The sequence below is a fragment of the Lepidochelys kempii genome, chromosome 7 (assembly GCF_965140285.1).
Source record: "Lepidochelys kempii isolate rLepKem1 chromosome 7, rLepKem1.hap1, whole genome shotgun sequence".
Lineage (NCBI taxonomy): Eukaryota > Metazoa > Chordata > Testudines > Cheloniidae > Lepidochelys > Lepidochelys kempii.
The window spans coordinates 108746361-108773930 of NC_136386.1; the positions used below are offsets into that span (position 1 = coordinate 108746361).

General features: G+C 36.8%; 1 protein-coding gene across 3 annotated transcripts; it reads left to right on the top strand.

The window, feature by feature from the left end:
- Window positions 1–27570, top strand: TIAL1 (TIA1 cytotoxic granule associated RNA binding protein like 1). Of its 3 annotated transcripts, XM_073354218.1 has the most exons (13): window positions 2–245; window positions 7106–7228; window positions 9782–9878; window positions 13778–13927; window positions 14162–14216; window positions 16091–16178; window positions 18134–18209; window positions 20921–21029; window positions 21340–21435; window positions 21536–21620; window positions 22276–22399; window positions 22891–23030; window positions 24443–27570. In XM_073354218.1, exons 3-13 carry the CDS (start codon window positions 9867–9869, stop codon window positions 24558–24560), a joined length of 1053 nt encoding a protein of 350 aa, XP_073210319.1. In that variant the 5' UTR covers window positions 2–245; window positions 7106–7228; window positions 9782–9866; the 3' UTR covers window positions 24561–27570. The 3 variants fall into 3 exon arrangements, with proteins under 3 accessions (XP_073210318.1, XP_073210319.1, XP_073210320.1); XM_073354217.1 differs by lacking the exon at window positions 7106–7228 and having other exon boundaries at window positions 1–245; XM_073354219.1 differs by lacking the exons at window positions 2–245; window positions 7106–7228; window positions 9782–9878; ... (1 more) ...; window positions 14162–14216; window positions 16091–16178 and adding an exon at window positions 17587–17661.

Sequence of the window (27570 nt, forward strand, 5' to 3'; positions counted from 1 at the left end):
CGCAGTTCGCGGCTTCCTGAGTGGCTGGCGGCGGCGGCCATTTTGTAGTGCTGCCTCCCTCTCTTGCTCGGACTGCGGTGTCGGGACCTGGCGCGGGGGCGAGACTGAGCGAGGGGAGCTGGGGCCCTCACCTTCCCTTCCCTTCTCAGTGCGCGGCGGAGCCCCCCCCCCAGCGCGCCCCCCGGAGACAGCTACGAACGGCCCTCACGCGCCGTGATGGAAGACGACGGGCAGCCCAGGACCCTGTGAGTGAAGAGAAGCGGGAGCCGGGCGGGGAATGGGGGCCCGTGGGGACTGGCCGGGAGCAGCCCCCGGGTGGAGAGGGGCTTGGGGGGCGTCGGGAGCTAGAGGGAGGATATTGACGGGGCGGGCGGGCCGGGGGGATTCAGAGCGTGGCGCGGGACGTGCTGCCATAGCATGAGGGGCCTGGCCGGGGGGAGGCGGATATTGACGCGGGGGAGGGGGCGCGAGGAGAGACCACAGAAACCGGAGAGAGGAAGGAGAACGTGGAAGATACTGACGGGAGTTGGGGTGGGACCGAAATTGCAAGAGGGAGGGAAGAGGAAGCTACAGAAACAGGGAAAGGGGGAGGAGAATTTTGGGGGGAGAGAACACATAACCTGGAGGAATGGAGGAAGGCAGAGGATATTGACGGGGGAGGGCAACGGGTGATACTGAGGAGATGGTCCAGAAATTGGAAGTGTGGGAAGGCGGAGGAGTAGAATACCGACGGGGGGGAGGATGAGTATATTGACTGGGAGGAGGGGAAGATCCAGTAACTGAAAGGCAAAGTGCAAAAACTGAAGTGAGGTAGGAGGAGGAAACTAGGTTGGATGATTCTGACTTTGGGAGGGGAAGTGGAGAGCCAGAAGACGTGTGAGTGTAGAGGGAGGCACGGGAGAGATCCAGAATTGTGAATGGGGTGCATAATCAATGACTGACAATTTTGAGGAAGGCATGCTCCTTATTGTACTCTTGAGGCTAAGGGAAGAGTAGTAGGGTAGGCATATATGTCGGCCTGCTTTGTTGTTGCGACTAAACCCTCCCTTCACCCATCTGAATTGTATATGTGGCAGAAGAATGCTCACAGCTACTCCAAGGTAAATGGATTTCTCATGGTTCTAGTTTGTGGTGTCATCAAACAGATGTTCATTGTTTCATTTTCTTTCCTGGGGTGAGGTGAAGACCATTGTGAAAGAGGATTCTTTCCCTAAAACTGGATGTTTAGAAAAGTCATTTATTTTTTTCTCCAGTACTTACTTAGTATGTTTTTTGCTAGACACTGTCATGAGAATTCACATCATCTTGAGTGTGTCAGTATGGGGTGACTTACTAACAGCTTGAAGGTTTCCTTCTAAGCAAGTGAGCTTAATCTTTAAAAAATGGGAGGTTTTGAATTGCTTAGTTTGCTGATAGTCTTACTGAAATCTGCTGTGCTTTCGTTATGTTGGAATATTTTGTTGTATTTTTAAGTTATATGGGAGGTACCTGGAAAGTATAAATTGGCACTTTATATGCATTTTTAAAAGTCTAAATAAAATAAGTTTTGTTCAGACTATTTTCAACTAGTTTATAATCTCAGCTCCCTCTGCCAGTTTTGTGAAGAACAGTATATATACTAAATGAAATACAAAAAACTCAGACTGTGCATGTGGGTAAGAAAGATGTTGCCCTTTTGCCTACCTTGGGAAAATAGCTTTGAAATGGCCTTTGGGGCCTAATTTGGGTTGTTAAGACACTTAAAAATGCAGACTGTGTTGGGAATAAAATTGGTCTCTAACCAATTTTATTTTTGTAGGTGATATTGTCTGTCTCTTACCCTCCTCTTCCCCAATCCACAAAAGTTGGATTCGATTATTCCTGATTTAGTATAACAACAGTTACCAGGCCTGCCTTTGCTCTTTGAGGTACATATTTTGAGTCCTTCTACCCCAAATAACTTTTAGAAATGGATATTGACTGCCTAAAAGGACTTGGAATTCACTTATAACAATGGGGAATAATCTTAGGATTTTTTTTTAAGTGGGGGAAGGAGAAAGAGTAAGATGCACAGTGAGGTTTAATTTCATTTATTTTTAATGAATGAAAGATACTCCTGACTTCCCCTCTAAAAACAAAAACACTTCTGGGAAAGTTGGAACTAGGCTAAGTTTTAAATATGCTTTGACTGATGCTGTCAAGTTCTGGTGGTGTTAGTAGTTTATACTTTTGACTGAGGCATCTGGAAGTGAAGTAGTTTAACCCTTAGCCATTTAATGACAAGATTACATTTGTGCTAAGATGTCTGAAATAACACCTCAGAAGAGCTGCAGAAGAAGATTGAATAATCACATATGATTATATCTCTGCTTAATTTGTCAAGTTAATATACAGTAAGTGCTTTTCTTAAAATACAAATAATTTTCTCTTGCATAATAATATAAAAAATCCTGCTGTAGAATTGCTTAGACATTCCACTCACCTCTAGCTTTATCTGAAATACCAATAATGTTTTTAAATTTAGGATTCTCTCTCAAATCCTCATCTTGTGGGTTTTTTTTTAAGATTACTGGCCTACGTTAAGCCATTCATGTATAGCATTCATGCCTTTTCATTTGAATAAGATGCTCACTGACATCTAGTACCAAATAGTAATATTGCACATTGAACTCTTAAGTAATTTTCTATAAAGTAAGTAGTAGGTATTTTATCTTTAAACCCAGTTGACCAATTGTATAATCACGTGGTCAATAAAATAAGTGTCATGGTTTTGTGCCCATGCGGTATTTCACTTATTAGAGAAAATATATCTCAGGAGTTCTCTTCTATTGCCACACTGGAAAATACTGTATGTTACTGTTTTTTCTCCTATAGACAGCACAGCTAGGGATCAAATGTTTTAATTGGCAAAAAAAACCCCAAAGGCCTTAGGTCCTAAGTAATTGTTTTAAATGTTAATTGCCTACAGTATTAACTTATTTTGCAGTATTTTAAGTGGTATTATATTGCTTTCTGGTGTTTAATGACTTTCTTAATGGTTCAAAGTATCTGAAATACTAGAAAACAAAGACCATTTAACCTCTCTCAGCTAGCAGGCTTTTATATAAATCTGAAAAAAATTATAGTTGGCTCACTTGTCCAAGGAAATGGTAGTATTTCGATAATTTATCAGCTTATTTTTCAAAAAGAAAAGGAGTACTTGTGGCACCTTAGAGACTAACCAATTTATTTGAGCATAAGCTTTTGTGAGCTACAGCTCACTTCATCAGCATAACATGGCAGTATGGTAAGGAAGAGAGAACTATGTTTACCTCTACAGTGCCTCATATGTCTGGATTCTGTGTCTGGATTCTGATCAAAGCCTCTCCTTATTAACATTATATAGAAAGTAACAGCAAAAAAGTACTTTTGAATTGATTCTCAATGCCATGCTAGTTGAGACTGAAATCAGTAATAAAATATATTAGACTAACAAATTGTATTAAATTTTTGAGGCCTCAAAAACTCTTTTGATAAGAGTACTTTAGAACTTACTAATAACACATCTTGTTGAGATGAAAGTTTCAGTTGGAATCAAACTTACTCTTGTAAATTCTGTCGGATCCTTCACAAACAGTAGACATTGAAGTCTTATTACTTTGATTCCCTGGGAAGCTAGAACCTGAGTCCTGCCAATGATCTGTACTCTGACTTGGGACTGTCCTTTTAGCACGCTAAAGTTGTTTGTTCTCCATATTAGCAGTCATCGCATAGTCACCACTGTACACAAAGGTATTATATCACCCACTATGCCAAATTATGTATTTTGGAATGTGGATCTGATCCATGGGGCACTGAGCTAAGACTAAAACTTTGAATCTCAAACTTCACTTAAAGCCAAGTCTCATAGATAAAGGTAATAGCTTCCATTTCTGGAAGCTACAATATGGAATTTCCAAAGCATTTCCTCTTTCCTGTAGCTCACTAGTAGTATCTGTGAGACAATGCCATCTGACCAATTCAGAGAGTTGGAATTCATGTGAAATTTTCACCATATAACTTTCCCCTTTTCTTACCCTTCCCCGCAAACATTCAATAACCTTCTTTAAGGTAGAACCTGGAAGAACTTTGATGGGCCAAAAAGAAGTAGCTATGAACATAGCTGTCCTCACTTGCCTACTGTACAGCGATAAAAAAGTGTTGCCCTCATAGAGCTCTTTTGATCCTCAGCCTAGTTGATGGTTGATGTGCTCTGCTGTTAGAATTTTTCTTCTACTAGCTTAACAGGATCTGTGAACCTCAAATATTGTTTCTTGGGGCTGGTTTTCACTACGGGGAGATCCACACTGCTGCAATCGATACAGCAGGGATAGATTTAGTGGGTCCAGTGAAGACCCACTAAATCAACCACAGAGTGCTCTCCAGTCGACCCTGTTACCTTAATTTTCTTGGGGAGCTGGAGTAAGTCGACGGGAGAGCGTCTCCCATCGATGCAGTTCAGTGAAGACACCGGGGTAAATCGATCTAAGCTATGTCAACTCCAGATATTCACAGCTATTCACATAGCTGGAGTAGCGTAACTTAGGTCGACTCACCTCAGTAGTGAAGACAAGTCCTTGGTCTATAGACATTGTCAAAATCATTCAGTAGTATAATATCTTGGACTTCTGGTATCTGGTCTAGGTTTTTAAACTATGCCTATCAATGTAGTATGTAAATGCCACAATTTTACAGAAGTGAACACACTGTACAAATATGTCAATATGCATGAAGCCACAGCATATTGATATCCCATGAATTAAGGAGACAGCCTAGAGAGGTATAGTAAGTACATTTTTTTACTGTATAATGTATGGTTTTGCAAAATTGAAACTATTATCCTGTGGGTTATAATAATATAAAAAGCTTGGAAGACCATAGAAGTAGTATTTTTAAAAGCACTTGCTTTACTCCAAACGTCATATTGCATAGTTCTGCGAACTTAGTATTTTATAGTCTAAATAGATAGTACAACTTTTAAACTATGCATAATTTATATTAAAAAAACTTTCTAAGCTGGCTGCATGTTACAAGTGGCTGTTTCCCTGGCTGTTGTGAAGTCATGAGTATATTGTCTTGCCACTCAAGCCAAGCTGGTGTTTTGTGGCTTCATGGGGAGTGGATTTTGGTAACATAAGACTTCAGTTCCAAAGGGGTTGAATGTCTTCCGTACCCTGGCTATTTGGGATATTCAAGTACTTTACACCAAAGTTGTTTGATATTTGTATTTTGTTTTAAGTCCTCTTTGAATATATTGGGAGTAGTGCTAATATTAAGTACAAAGACTACATGAAATATTGAAGCTAAATCTTCATCTTTAACTCCCACTGGCCCGAACTTCTATAAGTTTGCATGGCCAAATGGTTCTAAAAATCTGGACTCTGCAGATATTGCTATGCTTATGTTGTTTAACATTATATTACAGATTGGTCTGAGGGTACATCTACACTAAAAACAAACAAACAAACCCAGGACATCCAGTCTCAGAGTATGGGTCAGCTGACTTGAGGTAATGGGGCTTGTGCTAAAGGGCTTAAAATAGCATTGTAGACATTCCTGTTTGGGATGGAGCCCAGGCTCCAAAACCCAGCTCCAACCCGAAAGGGAACATCTACACTGCTATTTTTAGCCGCATAGCCTGAGCCTAAGTCAGTTGAATTTAGCTCTGAGACTTGCTGCTGCAGTTTTTGTGTGTGTGTGTAGTATAGGTGTACTTGAGTCTACAGTACTGCAGTTTCAGAATGGTAGTAGCAATTTGAGAATAGTGTTAACTGCTTTTGTATATTTTTTATAACACTGAAAGCTGAAGGAAAACATACTACAATATAGAATGATGCAATTATCTGAAATTCATTCAGGGAATTTTTAAAAACTTGTTCTTAAGCCAATAAAGCATTATACTTCCTTCAAATATAGGAGCTAACTGACCCAGAGTAGTATTGCTTTTTTCCATAAGGAAGCAGCCTACAAAATGGCTGAAACATGAATTTTATAGTAAGTTCTTAACCTTTTTCATAATGATTTTTTAGTAGTTATATAAACCTGCCTATTGTCCTTTTTGGAAATTTATTAAATTAGTGTGGAGTAAAGCTTATGCTAATTCCTGAAGAATGATTTTTCTAGTTTCCTGCCAGCATGAAAGAAGTTCTGTTTTGTATAGTTTTTGCACAGTATTAATATACACCTTGGAATGATGCTCTTTCTGATATTTTACTATATTGCAAACATAATCTTCCCTCATTTCTTTGAGTCAATGGAGATGAAGCCACCCTGACTTCACTCTGTTTACATTCATGTTTGTGCAGCGCAATTGATGAGTGTGGACTATGTACACCATTTGGGAATGTGTTAGCTTATACTGCTGCAGTGATAGCAGAGGAAACACAAGTGCTCATTATGTAGGTCCTACAAAATTAATGGTTATTTCTTCACAAGGATTGTTTTATTTATAATCTCAGTTATTTTTTTGTCTGATTCTAGTAACATCCTCAAAGGTTAAATTTTGGGTTCAGACTATGAATAGTCTACACATTTTTTAAACATTAAGTATCGTTTAGTCTGTTTTAAAATTTAAACTAATTTTAGTATGGCATATATTTATGTAGTTTGAAAAGACAATTCATGTTGTTGTGGCTAGGTAACCTAGAAGAAAGTTCTAAATCTTATGTTGCAATTCAGTGAAAGATGTGATATGTATTGACAGCCGTGTTACAAGTAGTGACAGAAGTGTAGTTCTCAGTGTTAGTGTAGCTGGCTGCTGTATATTTTGTGTGTGTGTGTGTAATGTATATAAATAAAAGCCAAATAGCTGGTTTGTCTGGATAGCTTTTTTGAAAAAGTTGTTCAGTGAAATTTATTCTAAAATGTTGTGAACCATTAGTTTCTGATAGTGAGTTTTCCCTACTATATATAGAATTGACTTTGTAAATATGCATGCATATTCTAAATGGGAAAGTTTATATCCAGCTGATATCTAAAAAAGTTTTTCTGGACCCCGATTAAAATTTAAGACCTGGTTGAGAGATTAGAGAAACAAATATTTTACATTCACTGAAACAATAGTTAACAAATACTGTTTTTAAACCTAAAAGGTTTTCTCTTGATTTAGATTTGTGTGGTACTGGTGCAAAACCAATCAAGTATGTAGTGTTGATTTCATCACCATTCGAGTAGAAGACTGACCATAGGGAACTATAACATTGGCAGAGAGTTTATTTCAGGCTTTTCAAAGGTAATAAACAGATAAAAGGGAGTAACTGTAAGTGTTTAAAAAGTGATTTTAAAGATATTTGGTGTTTCTCATTTGTTAGTTGAAGGAAGCAACTTTTCAAACAGACTTTAAATAGCTTTCGCTTAGTATATAGTGGTATTCCTGCCTCCATTTTTACCCATATGTATTAAACTTCATTGTGAAGTTGTTTGAAAGTGATACACTAAAGCGAAGTGTCTGTGGTTTAACAGGCACACTTGAATACTTAAAGTTGGGTGGCATTGTGATACTCTTAAGTTGTAATGACAGGTTTCAGAGTAGCAGCCGTGTTAGTCTGTATTCGCAAAAAGAAAAGGAGTACTTGTGGCACCTTCAAGACTAACAAATTTATTTGAGCATAAGCTTTCATGAGCTACAGCTCACTTCATCAGATGCATTCAGTGGAAAATACAGTGGGGAGATTTATATACACAGAGAACATGAAACAATGGGTGTTACCATACACACTGTAACCAGAGTGATCACTTAAGGTGAGCTATTAGCAACAGGAGAGCAGGGGTGGGGGAGACCTTTTGTAGTGATAATCAAGGTGGGCCATTTCCAGCAGTTGACAAGAACGTCTGAGGAACAGTGGCGAGTGGGGTGGGGGCGGGGATAAACATGGGGAAATAGTTTTATTTGCTTGAGGTTGGGGGGCTGTCTGTAAGCAAGGACTGGCCTGTCTCCCATCACTCTCACAGATCTTGGGAGACAGGCCAGTCCTTGCTTACAGACAGCCCCCCAACCTCAAGCAAATACTCACCACACAACAGAACCACTAACCCAGGAACCTATCATTGCAACAAAGCCTGTTGCCAACTGTGTCCGCATATCTATTCAGGGGACACCATCATAGGGCCTAATCACATCAGCCACACCATCAGAGGCTCGTTCACCTGCACATCTACCAATGTGATATATGCCATCATGTGCCAGCAATGCCCCTCTGCCATGTACATTGGTCAAACTGGACAGTCTCTACGTAAAAGAATAAATGGACACAAGTCAGACGTCAAGAATTATAACATTCAAAAACCAGTTGGAGAACACTTCAGTCTCTCTGGTCACTCAATTACAGACCTAAAAGTGGCAATACTTCAACAAAAAAACTTCAAAAACAGACTCCGAGAGACTGCTGAACTGGAATTAATTTGCCAACTGGATACAATTAACTTAGGCTTGAATAGAGACTGGGAGTGGATGTGTCATTACACAAAGTAAAACTATTTCCCCATGTTTATCCCCCCTACCCCCCACTGTTCCTCAGACGTTCTTGTCAACTGCTGGAAATGGCCCACCTTGATTATCACTATATCATCGGTATATCACTGTGTATATAAATCTCCCCACTGTATTTTCCACTGAATGCATCCGATGAAGTGAGCTGTAGCTCACAAAAGCTTATGCTCAAATAAATTTGTTAGTCTCTAAGGTGCCACAAGTACTCCTTTTCTTAAGTTGTAAATATACCTACATGATGTGAACGTTCCTGTGCTCCAGATTTGAGACTTTATTGACAAATGTACTGAATATCATTGTACAATTTTTACATATAAATTCAGTTCCAAAGCTGTACATTTCATTACTGAAATTTGATAATTCAAATTAGAAAATGTGGATTTTCAGCAGGTTTTCATGATATGGCTTTACCTTTTGTGGAGGTGCATTCTAGATTCTCTACTAGCTTTCAGTATTGAAGAAAGTAGATGAACTTTCCTGTTGGAGTTTGAGTAGGAAACTTTTTTTCACCTGAAATTGACCAACTCATACACTTTTAAATTTGGAATTGTCCCGAAGGTTGAGTAAGTACTAAAAAGTTCTTAAGTTTAAAAAAAAAAAAAAAAAAAAAAAGGGGGGGGGTGTGAAAAAGGCAGTGTAGTAGTTAGTATCAGAATGACTTTTGGTCAAAACTTGCAAGAGTTTTGTTGCATGTATACTGTTTTTTAACACACTTACCCTTCCTCTGGAATTCTCAGTTACCACAACAGATGCCTAATGGAATACTCCTTCTCTGTACTACCCTCTAAGTTACATTCTTGTTTGTGGGTTTGTTGTTTTCCCCCAAATGACTAGATGCAATAGAACCAAAGAATTGAGCTCTCTGACTATGAGATCATTTGTTGTCATCACATTTGGCTGCGTTATATATCAATAAAATATTAAGAAATATTATGTTGGTTATATAAAAGAATAATTTTCTCTAGTCAGTGGGTAGCAAAACTGGATTTTAAACATCATTCCCAACTTGATTGCCTGTTCTCCCTTTTTGTTGCTGCTGACAGCAGCATTATTGCTATCTACTATTACATGATTATTTCTAGTTTCATGATCTCAGTTGCACTGCCAGTCTTATAATTTAGGAAACTTGTTAATTTAGTAACTGTGAATAAGTTCATATGCAAATGTAAAGTATTTTGTTCAGTGTGGGATATTTAAAAGGAGGTTTTACATAGAAATCGTATAATATGTTAAAATCTATTATAAACTTGGAGATAAAGTTGCTGGACTTAAAATACTGTTTATTTCCTTGTGTAGCTATGTAGGAAACCTCTCCAGAGATGTGACTGAAGTACTTATACTTCAGTTATTCAGCCAGATTGGACCATGCAAAAGCTGTAAAATGATAACAGAGGTAAGGCCTTCCATTTTCAAATGGTATCAAATATAGCATACTGGGTTTGCATTAAAATGCAGAAAATCAGATTGGCAGCATATCTCTGCAACACTGGTGTATGGTGGAATATAGCTTCCTAGGCAAACTGTATTTGTAGATCCTTGCACAGATACAAATTTATACCTGCAGACCCGCAAGGCTCTCCTGGGAACCGCAGTGGCAAAAGGAGCAGAACGTGGGGCCGCCGCTCCCAGGACCCCATGCAGGCAGCTCCTCTCCTCCTCCTCCTCCTCTGTACCGTCCCCAGTCCTGCCTCTGGCCCTTCCACGCAGCTATCTGCGTCTCCTGTCTGTGGGCATGCGTGCCACTTGAACACATGAGCACGATCAGGAACAGCTGCCAGTGAGCCTGATACCCTCCCCAGTAAGCAGGGATGGAGACACTATAGCCGCACCGGAGGAGCCGCTGGCGCGGGGCACTGGCTCCTGGGAGCGGCAGCCCCACATTCTGCTCCTTTCGCTGCTGCGGTTCCTGTGAGAGCTCTGCAGTTCTGAAGATACTGATTTATATCTGCGGATATCCGCATCCGCGAATATAATTTTGTATCTGCACAGGGCTCTATATATTTGGACTCAACGCTATGCATGACTAAGCAGTTGTCAGCTTGTGCTCAAAGGCTGTCATCTGATGCAACAGAATTCTTGTTGCCATTTACTCTTTAGGAATAAGTTCCTTCCAAGACAGTCTTCAGCTTGTATAATTGAGTATTGGCATCCTTTGGTTTCGTGACACTTGATGGGAATTTCTAGCACTGCAGACATTTTAACCCAGTCTTTATAGTTCTACATTTTTAATAACCATAGATGGTTAAATGGAGTTCTAGTAATCTGCTGTAGGTAAATTCTCAGTCACACATGTTCATTTCCTTACCCAGTGACTTCAGTAGCTGTCAATAAATAGTCTAGAATGGATGAAGGGTTGAGATATTCCAACATCTTTCACTGACCCAGGACTCTTCAGCCAGTCAACTCAAGGACAGACTAGTAATCTGACATCTATCTAATCTGAAAGAAGATAGATCAATAAGAGTAGAATCAGTGCCATTTTCTTAGTCAAATTACAGGTTTCATCTGTAATAAAGTATCCAAATGTGCAGTGTCCATTTATGGCCTTTAAAGTGTGTGTGCGCGTTCAAAGTTCACCCTGAATTTGGTGGCCTGTAGTAGTACCAAATTTAAATGCTTGCTTTTAGAAATTATTAACTGGCATCTTTGTCTTGTCTGAGTTTCAGGAATGCAGATTGAGAGAAAACAGAAAATGGAATGTATGATGTTTCTGTTAGGGTGGTTCACTACAAACAGCATGCTAACACTTGTATTTTATATTGTATTTAATAGACTGCAAAGGTCTGAATGTCTGTGGTATTTGCATTTCCTTTCAGATTTAGATGGAAATATTATGCTGGTGGTACAGTAGGTCAGTACAACAGCCTTTAATTTGTGGAAATGCATCCCAAACCTAGTTTGGGTAATAGGTGCCTTAAAACCCTTTTACTCCTTATTCCCATTTATACAACTTGAAAATGAGTACATAATTCACATTCAACTTGCAGACTCTTTTCCAGAACTAGAATAGTGGGTGTATTGCAGGGGAAGACATGGCAAAACTATACTTATGGATACAGGCTGAGCTGCACCTGCCTATCCTGTCCTTCTCTCTAAAATCAGAGCACTTTTCATCTTTTCATGGGCATTAAACTAGCTCTCCTATTTAAGAGCCTCTTGCTCAAGACCTAGTCACCAACTTCTCTCTCATCTCCCCCAAGTGGAGATAGTATTGAATGAGTCCATCTGTGATGGTGCATAGTTTCTTCCCCAGGACTAATTAGCATGCTACTTTACTTTGCTCTCAGTTCTGTGTTTCCATTTTTGTTATCCCGCTTGTAGAAGACATGGACCAAATAGTCAAAAATAACTACAGATTTTGGGTGCCCTTCTTGAGATGCCCTGAATGGGTTTGATTTTTTTCAGAGCGTGGCTGCTCAGTAACTTTTGCAAATTGGGACCTTTAAAGGAATCTTGAATTGGACACCCAAAAACAGAGGTACCCAGAATCACTCCTTAAAAGGCCCTTTCTTTGAAACGAGGGTGAAAATGGGGCATTTTCTAATGGAAGAATAAACTCTAATACATGCACTGTGTATCCTGAGTTTCCTCCATTCTTCCTCTTCCTGCAGCAGGAATGTGATGGGGGGAGAGAGAGAAAAGGGGCTTTAAGCCTTACTTGTATCTGGTGTTCTGGGGCACCTGGGGACCTACCCCAGTCCTGTGGTTAGTGCAGTCTCATGACTTCTCTAACTCTTAAAATATGCTTCCCAGGGCCCCCAGCCACATCCTGTCCTCCTCCTGACATGTCCCTATCATAAGGGCTGAGAGGAGGGCCAGCGTAGAGCCCATGTGTTGGCTCTGCACCAGTTGGCAGATGCCCTGTATTGAGGGTGTTTCGGAGAGCTATTTCTGCCCTCTTTATTGTCCCTTAGTGCCACTTTAGGGCCCTACTATCCAGTTCTCTTTTGTCAATATCAGAGATGTGAGTGAATGACTGCATTCCTTTATATCCCTCTGGAAACTATATTTGAGCACATGTCCCTTAAATAGGCATTTCTTTGTATCTTATACTTCGTATATGAACCAACATATTGGCTAATAACGGTTAAAGCGGTGTGAAATAAAGACCCAATCTCCACATTTTTGCTGGCACTACTGGAGAAAGTGCTGCTGTGCAAGAGCACGGTGGGTTAGCAATTAATTTACAACAGAAATTTTCCTATACATGTGAAAGAAGAAAGAAGGGAAAATGGGGTTCTTAAAGTGAACTTAATTTTGTTTTAAATTAGCTATTTTTCAGAACTTGCTTTATGAGCTCTTTGGTCCTGGGATTGTACATACAATATCAGTAATGCAGATATCCCAATGTAAAACTCCCCAGCTTAGTGCACGCTGCAAACATTTTTCACAAAGCTTAAAATCTAGTTTTTGAATTTCATACTGTAATGATTGCGATTTGATTGGCTTCTCAGAAGTCGTTGACTGTCTTTACATTTAATATCTCTGTTGTATTTAATAAAACTTTTTAGCAATTAGTATTATTTAAAAGTGACCTGAAGGGCAGATGGGGCTGTTTGTACCCTTCCTTTTCCCTGCTTCAAAATGTCTAAAGAAAGTCTGACAGGTTTGTCTGCTTGGTTTTACATTAGAAATTCAGGTCTTTCCAACCCCAGCAGTTCCTAGCATACAGTATGGATGATTGGAGACCATGTAGCATTATGATATCACAAGCATCGAGACTAAAACTTGACCACTTGTGAAGAGAGGATATTTAGTCACTTTTACACTTTACTATTAACTCACTGACTCCTTTAAAAGATATTTGCATCCAACTATTGACAAGATTTAATATTTTCACTTGTTGGAGCTAAGAGAGCTCCCACTCCAGGTTTCTGGTCTACCAAGGAGTCCTTTGGCAAATAAAGGAAAGATTTTTGTCAATCAGGAGGAGGAAGAAGAAAAACTTGAAGGGGATAGGAGGGAAATGATAAAACCTTTCAGGCTTTCTTTGTATGTGTTAAAGATGCAGAATTTCCCAAACCCATTGTTCCCCTCTGCAGGTAACCTGGTATGTGTTAAGCTTAGTAGACTAATGCTAAATGAAGACTTAAAAAATGGATTTAACCTTGATAAGAAATGTCCACATTTTTCAGTATAATTGAAGTATCTTCAAAAAGAGTTGAATTTTAAAAATTAGAGTTCAATGTATTACATTCTTAATGTTATTTTAAAGGTTATCTTATACTAATGAAATAACATTGTTAAAGTTTCTAGCTATAAGTAATATTTTTTCCTGGATTTTTTTCTCAGCAACCCGATAGCAGAAGGGTCAACTCTTCTGTTGGATTTTCTGTTTTGCAGCATACAAGCAATGACCCTTATTGCTTTGTGGAATTTTATGAACACAGAGATGCAGCTGCTGCATTAGCTGCTATGAATGGGAGAAAAATTTTGGGAAAGGTAAGTTGTGTATAAAAATGCTAAGGTTTAAGAAATTAGACTTATGTAAAATATTTAAATTATGATGTGAAGAATTTCACTGAAAATGATCAATACATCCTCTGATGCCTTAAAAAAACTCTTGTTCTCCTCTAAAAGAAAGAATTTGTGTAGGTTAATATTTGTAAGTGGCCTTTGAGTGTACATTAATTTCTAGTTTTATGCATTTATGCTAAATCTTACATTTATTTTCAGGAGGTCAAAGTAAACTGGGCAACAACACCGAGTAGCCAGAAAAAAGATACATCCAGTAAGTAATACCGCAGTATTACATTGTGAAATATTTGTATAGCGATTAGTGTAAGAATAGGTTGCAGTGACACGTCTAAATATCATTGTATTTTACCTCTCATGCTGAGTTTTAATAGAAGAAATACCCACATTCATATTTTACAATTGAAGTCTTAAAACATTCCCTGTATTTTACTCTATTTTACAAATGGTGGAAACTAAACATAAGAATGACCATCCTGGGTCAGATCAATGGTCCATGTGGCCCAGTATCCTGTCTTTTGACAATGGCCAATCCCAGATGCTTCAGAGCGAATGAACAAAACTGATCAATTATTGAGTGATCCATCCTGTCTTGTCCAGACCCAGCATCTGGCAGTCAGAGGCTTAGGGGCAGCCAGAGCATAGGATTGAATCCCTGACCATCTTGGCTATTAGCCATTAATGGACTTACCCTCCATGAACTTACCTAAATCTTTTTTGAATCCAGTTATATTTTTGGCCTTCACAACATCCCCAGCAATGAGTTCCCACGGGCTGATGATGCATTGTTTGAAAAAGTGCTTTCTTCTATTTGTTTTAAACCTGCTGTCTATTAATTTCATCGGGTGACCCCAATTTCTTGTGTTATGTGAAGGGGTAAATAACACTTCCTTATTTCACTTTCTCCACACCATTCATGATTTTATAGACCCCTATCATATTCCCCCTTAGTTGTCTCTGCCAAATTGACCAGTCCGAGTCTTTTTAACCTCTCCTCATATGGAAGCTATTTTGGTTTCCCTTCTCTCCTTTTCCAATTCTAATGTATCTTTTTTGAGATGTTGCAACCAGAACTGCATGCAATATTCAAGGTGTGGGTGTACCATGGATTTATATAGTGTCATTAGGATATTTTCTGTCATTATCTGTCCCGTTCCTAATAGTGCTTAACATCCTGATAGTTTTTGATTGCCGCTGCATATTGAGCACATGTTTTCAGAGAACTACAATTACTCCAAGATCTCTTTCTGGAGTCGTAACAGCTAATTTAGTCGCTATTTTGTATTTGTTTGGGATTATGTGTTCCAGTGTGCATAACTTTGCGTTTATCAACGCTGAGTTTCATCTGCCATTTTGTTGCCCAGTCACCCAGTTTTGTGAGATCCCTTTGTAGCTCTTCACAGTCAGCTTTTGGCTTAATTATCGTGAGTAATTTTGTATCATCTGCAAACTTTGCCACCTCACTGTTTGCACCTTTTTCCAGACCATTTATGAATATGTTGAAAACCGCACTAATCCCAGTACAAATTCTTGGCAGACCCTGCTATTTACATCTCTTCACTGTGAAAACTGAACATGTATACTTATCCTTCGTTCTTGTCTTTCAACCAATTGCTGATCCAAGCGAGGACCTTTCTCTTATCCTGTGACTCCTTACTTCGCTTAAGAGCCTTTGTTGAGGGAATTTGTCAAAGACTCTATGAAAGTCCAAGTACACTATATGCACTGGATTCCCCTTGTCCACATGTTTGTTTGACACCCTCAAAGAATTCTAATAGATTGGTGAGGCATGATTGCTCTTTACAAAAGGCATGTTGACGTTTTCCCAACATATCATGTTCATCTGTGGCTCTCATAATTCTGTTCTTTACTATAGTTTCTACCAGTTTGCCTGGTACTGAAGTTAAATTTACTGGCCAGTAATTGCCAGGATTACCTCTGGAGCCTTTTTAAAAATCTGAGGTGGAGAAGTTAAATTACTGTTGAATGTCTGATGGAATCCTTGAATTAAATTTCCTTGGAGTTCCTGGATCCCAGTTCTTTGTTAAGACTCACTTTCTCAGAAGTATGCAAGGAGTTAAATTACTAGATAGCAGTTAAATATTTGATTATATAATGCTTTATTTGCAGATCACTTCCATGTATTTGTTGGGGATCTAAGTCCAGAAATAACAACAGAAGACATCAAGTCAGCATTTGCTCCTTTTGGTAAAATATCGTAAGTATCATAATCAATACTGCAAACATCATTTCAGGGAAAACTAGCATAAATTTGTTTTTTGTCTGAAATAGTATTTCTTCATCTTTTTGCAGATTGTGCGATAAGGTTTTCATTATATTAGGGTGGGTGGTGAGATGTCTTCATTTCAGGTTGTGCATCACATGTTTGTAAATACAATTAATGAATTCTGTTCTCCAATCCAGTTGAAAGCAGTACGCTTTTAACCTAATTTACATATAAAGGTCATTACAGTTTTTAATTGAATAACCAGAAAAATAACAAATCAACAGCTTTTGTTAGTGTAACTAATTTTTTTGCTTAGTGTTTGTGTGCAGAATAGTGATTTCAAAAATTACAAGTGGTGTGTATTCCATCAGACTTGCCTATAGGCAGTATAGGAAAGCAGGTAAATATCAAGGTATTATTTTGAGATGCAGTAAGTGTAGCTAGTTGTAAAACTTAGCTAAGTTATGAATGTGTCTTGTATAAATGTAAGTTTTTTTTTTTCCCCTAAAGTATGAAATAACTTTTCAGTTAATCGAAGGGGGGTGAAGTTAAAAGTGCTGTATTTCAATGAAAAAATGCTGTTTATATTTGTGCACACTTCTGTCAGTTAAGGGATAAATACCTATCTATATTACATATTTGAGATTAGATTTCAAAACATCTATTGTGTTTTAATTGAACATGTTAAATATTACAAGAATTCTTGAAGTGCTAAAGCATGTATGTCTCTTTTGAATAAGGTAGTGGCTTCAAAAAGTACATTGATCTCATATCACTTTCTTTTTAAAATCCTTTTAAAAAAAATTACACATGAACTTTTTGTGCTACTTTACAGGACTATATTTCTGCTAAGAACAAAAATTCTCATTTTTCTTGCTCTGTACACTTTTAAATGAACCATAAACCTTATTTCTTACCTTCTGCTATTTTGTTGTTTACTTTGCTTTTTATCTCTAAATGTGGTAAGTAATACTGTTTAAAAATCAATATAAAAAGAATACAGGTTTCTATTTCTCAGTCTATATTTATACCTGAGACCTGCAGTTTTTCTAAAGTCCAAGTCACAATTAAAAGTAATAGCATTCTGGTTATTTTGCAGAATTGCTCATAAGAATGGACAGGATCTTGAAGGCTAACTGCAAGGAACTGTGCACACTGGAACTCAGTTGTAGATTTTTTCTCATTTCTATTTATTCTTATTATACATTATTTATATATACATATTTTAGTATTTACATTTTAACATTCTATATTCAGTGCAGTTCTATATTTCCAATCATTTTAACTTACTCACTAAAAATTTCTGTGTAAATTTGTTGTTTTCGTACTGGTGTGCTTAGCATTGTTGTTAGTTTTATTATCCTTTCTTAAATTTCTGAAAATGTCAATTTTTCAAAATTTACAGCTGCCCAAACTCCAAAATGATGGTAGAGAATTGACCAAGAAAAATAAAGAAATCTGTTAACCAGGCCATGTATGCCTTTTAATTCCTATTTTTTTTCCTCTTTTTCAATTTTTTAATATTTCATATATTTTGTATCACTAGGCAGAAGACATTTAACTATTTAGAAAATGCATGGTAAAGTAGATAGAACTGTTACAGTAATTTATAGAACAGTAAACCTTAGAGGACCCTAGTTAATAGAATATTAGAAAAGGAAACTTTGTTCCTTTTTAAACTTCGAATTTGAACATTTTAGTTTTAGCCAGAAGAGGTTATGTGGATAGGTTGCATGTTTATTACATGTTATTTTTTTGTCCTACTGCTTTTTTCTAACAGGTAAAGAAGCAATAGGGAGAGTTCAGGAATGGCTATAGTTTTAGGGCTAACTGAATTTATAAAAAGAAAAACAAATATGCTCACAATACAGTGTGTGTGGTTCCTTTTAGTTTTTATTTTGAAGGTTGTTAATAATTCCCTCATATAGCTGTGCTTCTTTTCACAGGGATGCACGGGTAGTTAAAGATATGGCAACTGGAAAATCAAAAGGCTATGGTTTTGTATCATTTTATAATAAACTGGTGAGTAACCACACTGCAGGAATAATCTTTATACAGACCAGTATTTATGCAGAGCAGTTATTAAAGAGTCTTGAAGTCAGTCCTCTGTATTTAAAAAAAAAAAAAGTTGAAAGTTTCAGGTACTAATCCTGCCAGAGTCATCCTGCCAATTTTTGTAATTTTACCAGTGGTTTTTTTTCCATTTTTTAAAAAAAGGTTTTCCTCTCCTCCTTTGCTGTGATCCCTTTCCTAAGGGAAAAGAATTGATTATTCAGGGGAAAATATTGAAATTGACTATAAACAAAGTACTGTCAAACAAAAGGTAAACATACAGTAAAAGTGAAGAGATTTTTTTTTCCCCCTGTAATCTTAAATATAGTAGTAATGGATAAAAATATTCCAGACAGAAGTGACTTACGTTGACTAGCCCTTTAATAGGCTTGCTAAACTTATTTTTTAGAATTATATTAAATAAATACAGTGTCCATAGTTAATGATACATCCTCACTATTTATGGCAACAAGGTGCTTTTTATAAAGAGTAATTTTAAGTTATACCATATGTTAACTAAAATATCTGAGAACATATTGTGAAACGAATTGCCCACACAAGGTAGCTATGAGAAACAGAGCTATTTTTATACAGAAGTACTTGAGGGATTGTTTACATAGCTCCTCCATATTGCCTTCTAAGCTCGTTCTGTGTATTGAAAAAGAGACAAATGTACAAATATTTCAGGGGCTCGGAATTATAACAAACATATCTAGTGCTTTGTTGTTGGAAGTATTTCACATTGTTTTTTGTCATTTTTGTAATGTTGAAATGAAGTTCAGTGATTTCATAGTTAAAAGGACGTTCCATGATGAAAATAATATTAAGAAACCTTGGTTTATTAAAATTGAAATCACTGAAACTCTAGTTTACATTTTACCACTTATGCTTTGTCTAGTTGGCATTCCTCAGTACAGACAGCAAAAGTAGATATGTCTTTTTTTTATTTTCTGATTCTCATGCATTATCATAAGGTTGTTTCAGTTTTCAGCCCTGCAGAAAAAATGTTTAGATGGTTTATATGTATGTAGAGCCTAAATTACGTGATTGTTCCTTTTTAAGAGTGTACCAGTAAATAGTACAGTTCAGTTTGGAACTTGGTATTTTCTTAGTGTCAAATAGGACCACATAATTTTGTACCAGATATTTTAATTAAAAAAACAATAAAACTCTTAACTGATAGGCTGGGTTTGTTACTTTCTTGAGTGCTAGTCTCTGTAGATCAGCCACTGCTTATTTTAAGTGTAAAAAAGTGTTTTAAAATTACTTCTTGCATGTGCCCATCTACTCTTCTCTGGTATCCCTCCCTTTCTCTATCACATTTAAGTCTTATTTTCTTCCAAAAATATGAAACACTTGGAGGCAGTCCTACAAAGTTCTGAGTGCTTTGTGCTTTTCTCTCTTGAAAGTGCTCGGCACACTGTAGGACCAGGATTGTTCTCTCATCTGCTACTGTTCCTGCTTTTGTCTTTTAAGTTCCTCCCAATTTTCTCTGATTCATCCCCACATATTCTCAGCTTTGCACCTTGTAGTTCAGGGAGATGGAACCTGTTCTAGCCCCCATGATTTTGAAACAGTCTTCCAAACTGTGTGCCATGTGACCCTGTCTCTCCTCCTTCAAAGTATCTGCATTCAGTGGTGCACTTGTGAATTATGTCTGAATTAAGCTGTTCAGGCTATGGACTGTCTATTTTCCGTGTTTGTATGATGATGATTGCTCTTATGGCTCTGTAAATGTTGGACTGCATTCAGAGGTGATATAAGTTGAATACCATGAAGGGGCAAACGGGAGGCTGTAGCAGGAAAAATGGGTAATAGGAGGTGGTTAGGTTGGGTGGTAGAGAAGGTGGGGTAGATCTCAGCTTTGCAAATTCCTCTTATCTACAGTTCTGCCTTCTCAGAGTATAGTATTTCCTCTTACATCACCATTTACTACCAAAATTTAACCAATATGCAACCAAGTTGATGATGGTTTTGAACATGAAGATGCAATACCCTTTTGCAGCAATTCCTTCTTGATACATAATTTGTCACACTGGAAATCTGTGGGTCAGAAATGTATTCATTATGAATATTGTAGATAAAGCAGTAAGATCAAGGAAATTCATAATTATGAATTTTTCTATATCCAAGTATAATAGGTTCTTGTTACTTTCCATCTGTTTCTATTAATGCTTTTTTGCATACTACATTCCCCATATAGTTATTGGTAAGACTAATTATAGTATAATTTGAGCTTTGTATAACTAAACTCTTATATTTTGGTTTAATTTATTTAAGATTGCTTTTGGTAATCATAGAACATTGATCAGGAGATCACTGGGTATTCAATTATAGGCTTTGTTTCTGTTTGCTTGTCTAGGTATAGTATCCTTGCTATATACATGGCTTCCATTGTCTTCTGTTGTGTATTCTGTGCATTGGAAATAGCAATTCACTAGTGAAGTAATTTTTTCATTACTGGATTTTGTTGTTACTGCAGAATTTTATGATGTCGCTGCTTTAATATATTAAATGCCCCAAATCTTGAAAACTACAGTAACTTTATTAGTAACTGGTATTGCTGTTATATATAAATTAATCCCAGTGACAGATGAGTACATTTTCAAAAGTAGTAGGCTTGCCTGTCTTCTCTCCTTGTCCATACATGTTGAATGAGTCTTAATTCTGATGTCCTTCAGGATGCAGAAAATGCAATTGTGCACATGGGAGGCCAGTGGTTGGGCGGCCGTCAGATCAGAACTAACTGGGCAACACGAAAACCACCTGCTCCTAAAAGTACACAAGAAAGTAAGATGCTTGTGTTAACCTTTTATTAGCTCTCCAGCACACGTACTGTTATGCTGGACTTTACAATGTACAGTTAGCAATACGCTTAAGCCACCAAATTCACTTAACTTGTAATTTAGTATGTGTTTGACTCCCAGATATTCAGGAATAAAAGGCCTAGTATATTAAATCATTATCTTTCTTATTTTTCCTGTTGATTTGTCTTAAAATATTGAGCAGATTTGTCAAATGTATAATTTTGTAATTATATAAAAATTATTGGAATGCAGATACTGTTTTAATGTTTGAAAATGACCCTTTCTATGTATAGATAGCACGAAACAGCTGAGATTTGAAGATGTAGTAAATCAGTCAAGTCCAAAAAATTGTACTGTTTACTGTGGAGGAATTGCCTCTGGACTAACAGGTATGATTCACTTTTATTGAGGGTACGGGGGACGTGTTAACTAATGAGTTTGCAGCCCCAAGGTTGCTAATGAATTGGTTGAAAATATCATCTGTTTTAGATCAACTTATGAGGCAGACGTTTTCACCATTTGGACAGATTATGGAAATAAGAGTTTTTCCTGAAAAAGGTTACTCATTTGTCAGGTAAGGCTGTTAAACTAAATCTATGATTGTTCAATATATTAGAATTTCATGTATTGTTATGTAACATGTACTTTAATTAGCAGTGCTGTTAAATTAAAAGCTCTCGCTTGCAGTATACATTGAAGAAATTGAAGCTTTAAAGGTTATGGGCATTTGCTTCTCAGAAAATAAAGGCTTACAAAGGCAGCCTCAATTTGGTGTAAGATTTTTGCATTTCTTATTATTAGAGTTGTCTGAATATCTGATTTATTTTATTTTTTTGTTTTTTGGTTATTGATTTGCTAGTCATTGGGGGTGAGGTTGGGTCAACCCGAAACAAAACATTTTAAACTTTCAGCAGACTGAAAAGTGGAAAAAAATAAATAAAACCCCAAAACTTGTTTAGATTTTGAGTTAATAAAAATGAAATTGAAGTAAATTTCTAAACAAAGTTTTGGATTTCTTTTAAAAACTAATTTGGTGAATTAACGCACATTCACATGTTTCGGTGGACCCAAATCTGTATTTGGGGAGTAGGAGGGGAGGAGAGTTTCAGCCAACAATTTTTCACCCAGCTCTACTTGTGACGCATGCATGTAGTCACAGTTCTTTAAAGTAATAGCACTATCAATTATAGTAAAACATAGTGTTAATTTCATTTCTATCTTATCTCTAGGTTTTCAACCCATGAAAGTGCAGCACATGCTATTGTTTCAGTCAATGGAACTACAATTGAAGGACATGTTGTTAAATGCTATTGGGGTAAAGAATCCCCTGATATGACTAAAAACTTCCAACAGGTAATTACATTTTAAATCTATTTTTAGTAGTTTGAGTGTTTTTGCATAAGCCAGCTGTGTTAAGTGTAATCTCTTGTCCATTATCTCTCCCCATTGATACATTATTAATAAAGTATTAATACATACAGTTAGTGAAATTGCATGGTCTGGTCTTTTTGGTAGCGCACATTGCGGTTCACTACAAGGTTGGGCTTGCAACTTTATAGGAACATAACTTCTTGTATGATTCAAGATGGGAAGCAGCTTTGGGAAATCTCTGAATTCTAGCTAATTGAGCTACTGAAGACTAGCTCCATCCCCAGTCAAATATTTTATGGTGCTATTGAAACCTTATTCTTATTGCAAAGGCAATTCTTTTTTCAGTAATTAAAGCAAAGAATTGTAACTCCAGCGGTATCATAACGCCATAGATTAAGGTTTTGCCCTTGCCAGCCATCATAAAATTTAATGTGTCTGTAGGAGTTGTACTACGAACTATTTTTTTTGCCTAGGTTGACTACAGTCAGTGGGGGCAATGGAGTCAAGTCTATGGAAATCCACAGCAGTACGGGCAATATATGGCCAACGGATGGCAAGTACCATCTTATGGAATGTATGGTCAAGCATGGAATCAACAAGGATTTGGAGTAGAGTAAGTGATTATACTTGTTTCAGATATTTTAAAAAAGGTGTGTTGCAGTTCTCCAAAAATGTTAAAACTCTTCAGTAATCCCCACTTCAGATTAATTTGGTATCAGGAATGCTCTTGCTTCAAGCCTTTCCGGCCAAACCCTCTTCACTAGGAAGCTTAAGTCTGTTGAATCTCATGCTCTCTGAGGAGTTATTCAGTGCATTATGATATGCACTTGTTTCAACATTTTGTGTATATTGATGTTCTGAGATAAAAGATGGCTGGTAGACACATTTTGCTTCCTTGGTGGACTCTGAGTCTTGATTTAAAAGAACTTAGCAGATGATTTTCAACGCTCTTGGGTGGCAATTATTTTAAAAAACAAAAAAACCAACAGCCTGTAGCTGAGAGCAGTCATAATGCCATGTAACCCAAAAGCATTTACCTAAGTGGCATACTAACTCTGAAGGGCATGGACTGCATAACTGAGCATTCATCTGCTCTTAAGAGTATTTAAAATATATGTCCAGAACAGTTTTTTAAACATTATCTTAATTTTGTAATATTCTCTTGAGGATTTCACAGTAATATTTTTCACTGCTGACTTATCAGCGCGTTCCCCCTCTCCCACCCAGATGTGTCTCCATTATGTTTTCCTTTTTTATACATCTGCATCAGTGATGTTGATAGAAGTTTGCACAGCTCTTGGAATAATGTTAACTCTTGCTGTAAAATCAGTGGAGAAGTTCATATTGTTTCTGTACCCAAGTGTGTTTCTTCAATTAAGTGGCTTCAGACTGATCATGTTGCATTTGAAATAAAGCCAAAGAAACTTGAGTGTGGCTATAGGAAGAATTTATATTTAAGTACTACACAAAATCTGTCTAATTTGATTAACGTATTCCCTAAATACTATATTTAAATCTTCCTTGCATTTGAATATTAATGGAAAAGGTGTGATACATATTGAGTTTATAAAATTAAGTTGCTCCAAATGCTGGCAATTTGCCAAGTCATCATCTCCTGTAGATAAGAAAACTGTATAGGGTCCAGAGAGCTCTTGAAAATAATAGAATGTTTCTTCTCCGTCTGAGCCAAACCAAATTGTCTGTTTTGTTTAACTTGAATGGGGCTGCATTTTAAAATTGATTTAATTTAATAATTCCCTTTTATGTATTTGAACAATACCTTTCTGCTTTGGAGATTGCTAGCCCATGCAGCTAGTATATAGGTTTCTTGGCTTGTGGCTTTTTCCAAGAAGCAGGCACATTTTAGGAGGAGAACCTGTTTTAAAATCTTCCTGTATGTGCATTATTTTTGTGAGAAGTTGGGAAGCTTTTGACCTTGGCAGGAATAGAAGGTAACAGAAGCGATATCAGATTGTCTCTTTGTAAATAACTTGATTGGCTTGCCTTTTTTGTTTGTTTTTAAAGCCAATCTCCATCTGCTGCCTGGATGGGTGGATTTGGTGCTCAGCCTGCCCAGGGACAAGGTGCTCCTGTAATACCTAACCAAGCTGGATATGGTATGGCAAGTTACCAAACACAGTGAGCTGGGACTCTGTTTAAACGTGTGTATTTCATGATAGGCTTCAGTTTCCAGTGATACTCTGAAGACTGGAATGTAGACACCGGAAGAAGAAAATATTTATTTTAAAAATGGAAATGTTTGGAACCTTTAGCACAGCTTTGCTTTGGTGAAGAACACACGTCTTCTAGTTCTGCCTTTTTAAGTTTTTGTTCATGATGGATATGAACATGTTTTTCTTTGTGTACAAAAACTAAAATAAAGTCAATAAAGACAACTCTGACTACAAATTTTGATATAGTAGGATAAATGGCTAATGAATTTGATCCTTAGATTACCATTCCATTTTTTTTGTTCTGTCTTCAGTGTTTTACATCCCTATGCTTTTTAAGAGAAATGACATTTGAAATACAGTAAGCTGCTTTCAGTTAAACACAAATCCTGAAATTTAACTGTGGACCGGTCATTACACCTTGTAAGACAGTAGTGGGTTTTCAACAAATGTGAGGGCATCATTCAGAAAACATACATGCTCTTGGAAATATTTTTTTTAAATATTTAATTTTTCTATATGCTTAAACTGAAGTCTGATACAAAATAAACTTTCAATCTAAGCTGAAAAACATTACTGTCTGAGTTATTTGAGCAAATTTTGCTGTCCACATTCAGGCACATACTAAAACTTTTCAAATCTGGTTTGCTTTTTAAAACTCTAGTAATTGCATTTAATTTTGAGACGCAAAATGTTTTTGCAAGTATGGTGTTTGTATTAGTCAGGCAGTCATACTTGTGCTTTTTACATAAAGTTTGAAGGCTACACATTGTAAATATTTAATAACTACAATGTTTCAAAAGCATGCTCAAACATAGAAGTAGCTTGTAATTATTCAAAGTAATACTTAATATACTCTACTGCTTTAAATGCAGTAGACTGACAAGAATGTGCAAGACTGACATTTCCAAAGTTGGCTATTATGTAAAGTTACATAAATTACTATACAAAGAGCCTTAATTTTAATTTCATAAATCTTTAATGCATCACCTTTTTGTTATTAGAAATCTGAATTTTTGCTTTACATTATCGGGTATGTAAATACCTTCGTTAACAACCTTGTAAGCCTATTTCAAGGTTATTATAAGTTGTATAGTATCTTGAGTGTTTTGAAAAATCTTGGGATGTTTTTTAAGTCTAGAAATATTTTGCCCAAGGATTTTTTAACAAGATTGTTAAAAACATCTTATTTTACAGAATATTCAATGTGCCATTTGGTAAATGGAGATGCAGTTGAAACAGTACACTGAGTTGTGACTTATTTTTAACTAAAGTTTTTGTCTTTATGGGTGGTTTGCATGTGATGAACCTGTACAGAGGCTGGGTTGTTTGTGTACTGAGTGTATAAATGGATAAATCATGAAGATGTTTAAATGGTATACTTGGGTTATTTCTGAATTATTTTATGGATACATTGATATAAACTGCCTCAATAAATTTGAAGTTGAAAATGAATGTAAGTTAGCTATAAGTACTGTGTTTTACCTGTGACAGCTAGGGGGTGCAAATGTTTCAGTTGTATATTTGAATACACTGAGACAAGCACTGGTTTTAAAAAGCAAATAGGACATGCTGTGATAGTCCAGTGAAGTAAACTTGCATTAAAAATGGATTGTTGCATTTAAAGGGTTTATAATTCCAGAAGAAAGTCTGAGAATCCTGATATTTTAGTCTGTTCTATTTCTTTCATAGATATTATTTTAGTTTCAAGTTAGAATAGGATTTTGAAATAGAAAATTGCTTTAATATTATAAATCTATCCAAGTAGTTAAAATGACTGCACATATTACTGTTTTAGAGAATCGAATGATTTATTCATTCCTTTTGCAGCCAAATCACTTATAGAACCCTTATCTCTTGGATCAAGGTGAAAGGAAGGAGTTCTAACAGAAACTAGATAGTGAGCTAAATTATACCTACAGATACATATATGCAACTCTGATGCACACCTTATGCATGCAATCGTGTCTGGAGTCAGTGTGGAACCCCAAGTGCTTGTGATGGCAGAAGTTGGCCCTTTATCTCTCTGTTTCTTGTTTACCTGCTGTTCTACTCAAGCTAGAAATTTGTCTACATTTTGTAAATATGTATATCTTTAAGCGAAGATCGGCTAATACATTGTAGTCTATAAATTTCACAAATAAGTCTGACTTTTTATAATGCTTATCTGGTTAAAAATATTTAATGAATCATGAGTTATTTGAATTTGCAAGTTACTTTAAGGTTTGTTGTTTGCTTCCATGTGACGAGTGGGGTTTCTCCTTAAGGCTAGGTGTTGGAATATAACTAAAGCAGTAAAATTGTTGATGTTTTTTGAGTTTGTACTATGACTTGAGCAGTATGCTCTTTCATGAGTTTACTCAATATTTAGATGCTGCAGGTACATCACCACATAAACACCCAACTGAAATTGGGAAGAAAACTAAGGCCTTGATCCTGCAAGATCTCAGCACACAGATCTTCTTAGAAGTCTGATATGGCCACTGCAGGACTGGGCTGTAACTGATGTCTCTTCTCCTCATCCTGAGAGCCACAGTATTCTTCTCTCTCAGATAATTAATTTCTTCTAATGGTTTCTTTTTTATACAGCTTTTCTTTAACACTGATATTTCTTTGCAGAATACTCAAGGTACAGGAGTCTCCAGTGTCTTTAGACTAATGATTCCATAGTATTGTGAGGAAGAGTTTATACTTTGATTGCTTTCTTCTCAATAACGTTCATAAATACACCAGTGACAGTTACCTTTCATTTTTTTTGGCACCAAAGAGCCTCTTGCACCATTTTGTGTTTATGAATGACTATGTTGTGATCCACCATGCTCTCCAGTTGCCGAAGTCAACCACTACATTACCCCTTGCCACTAGGATTTCAGATTTCAAACAACCATTGAGTTTTCGTGGCTGAAGTTGATGGGTGAACTTGAGGCAAGGCTGTAATCAATGTTTTCAGAAAACATTTAAATAAAAGCAAAAAGTTATAAA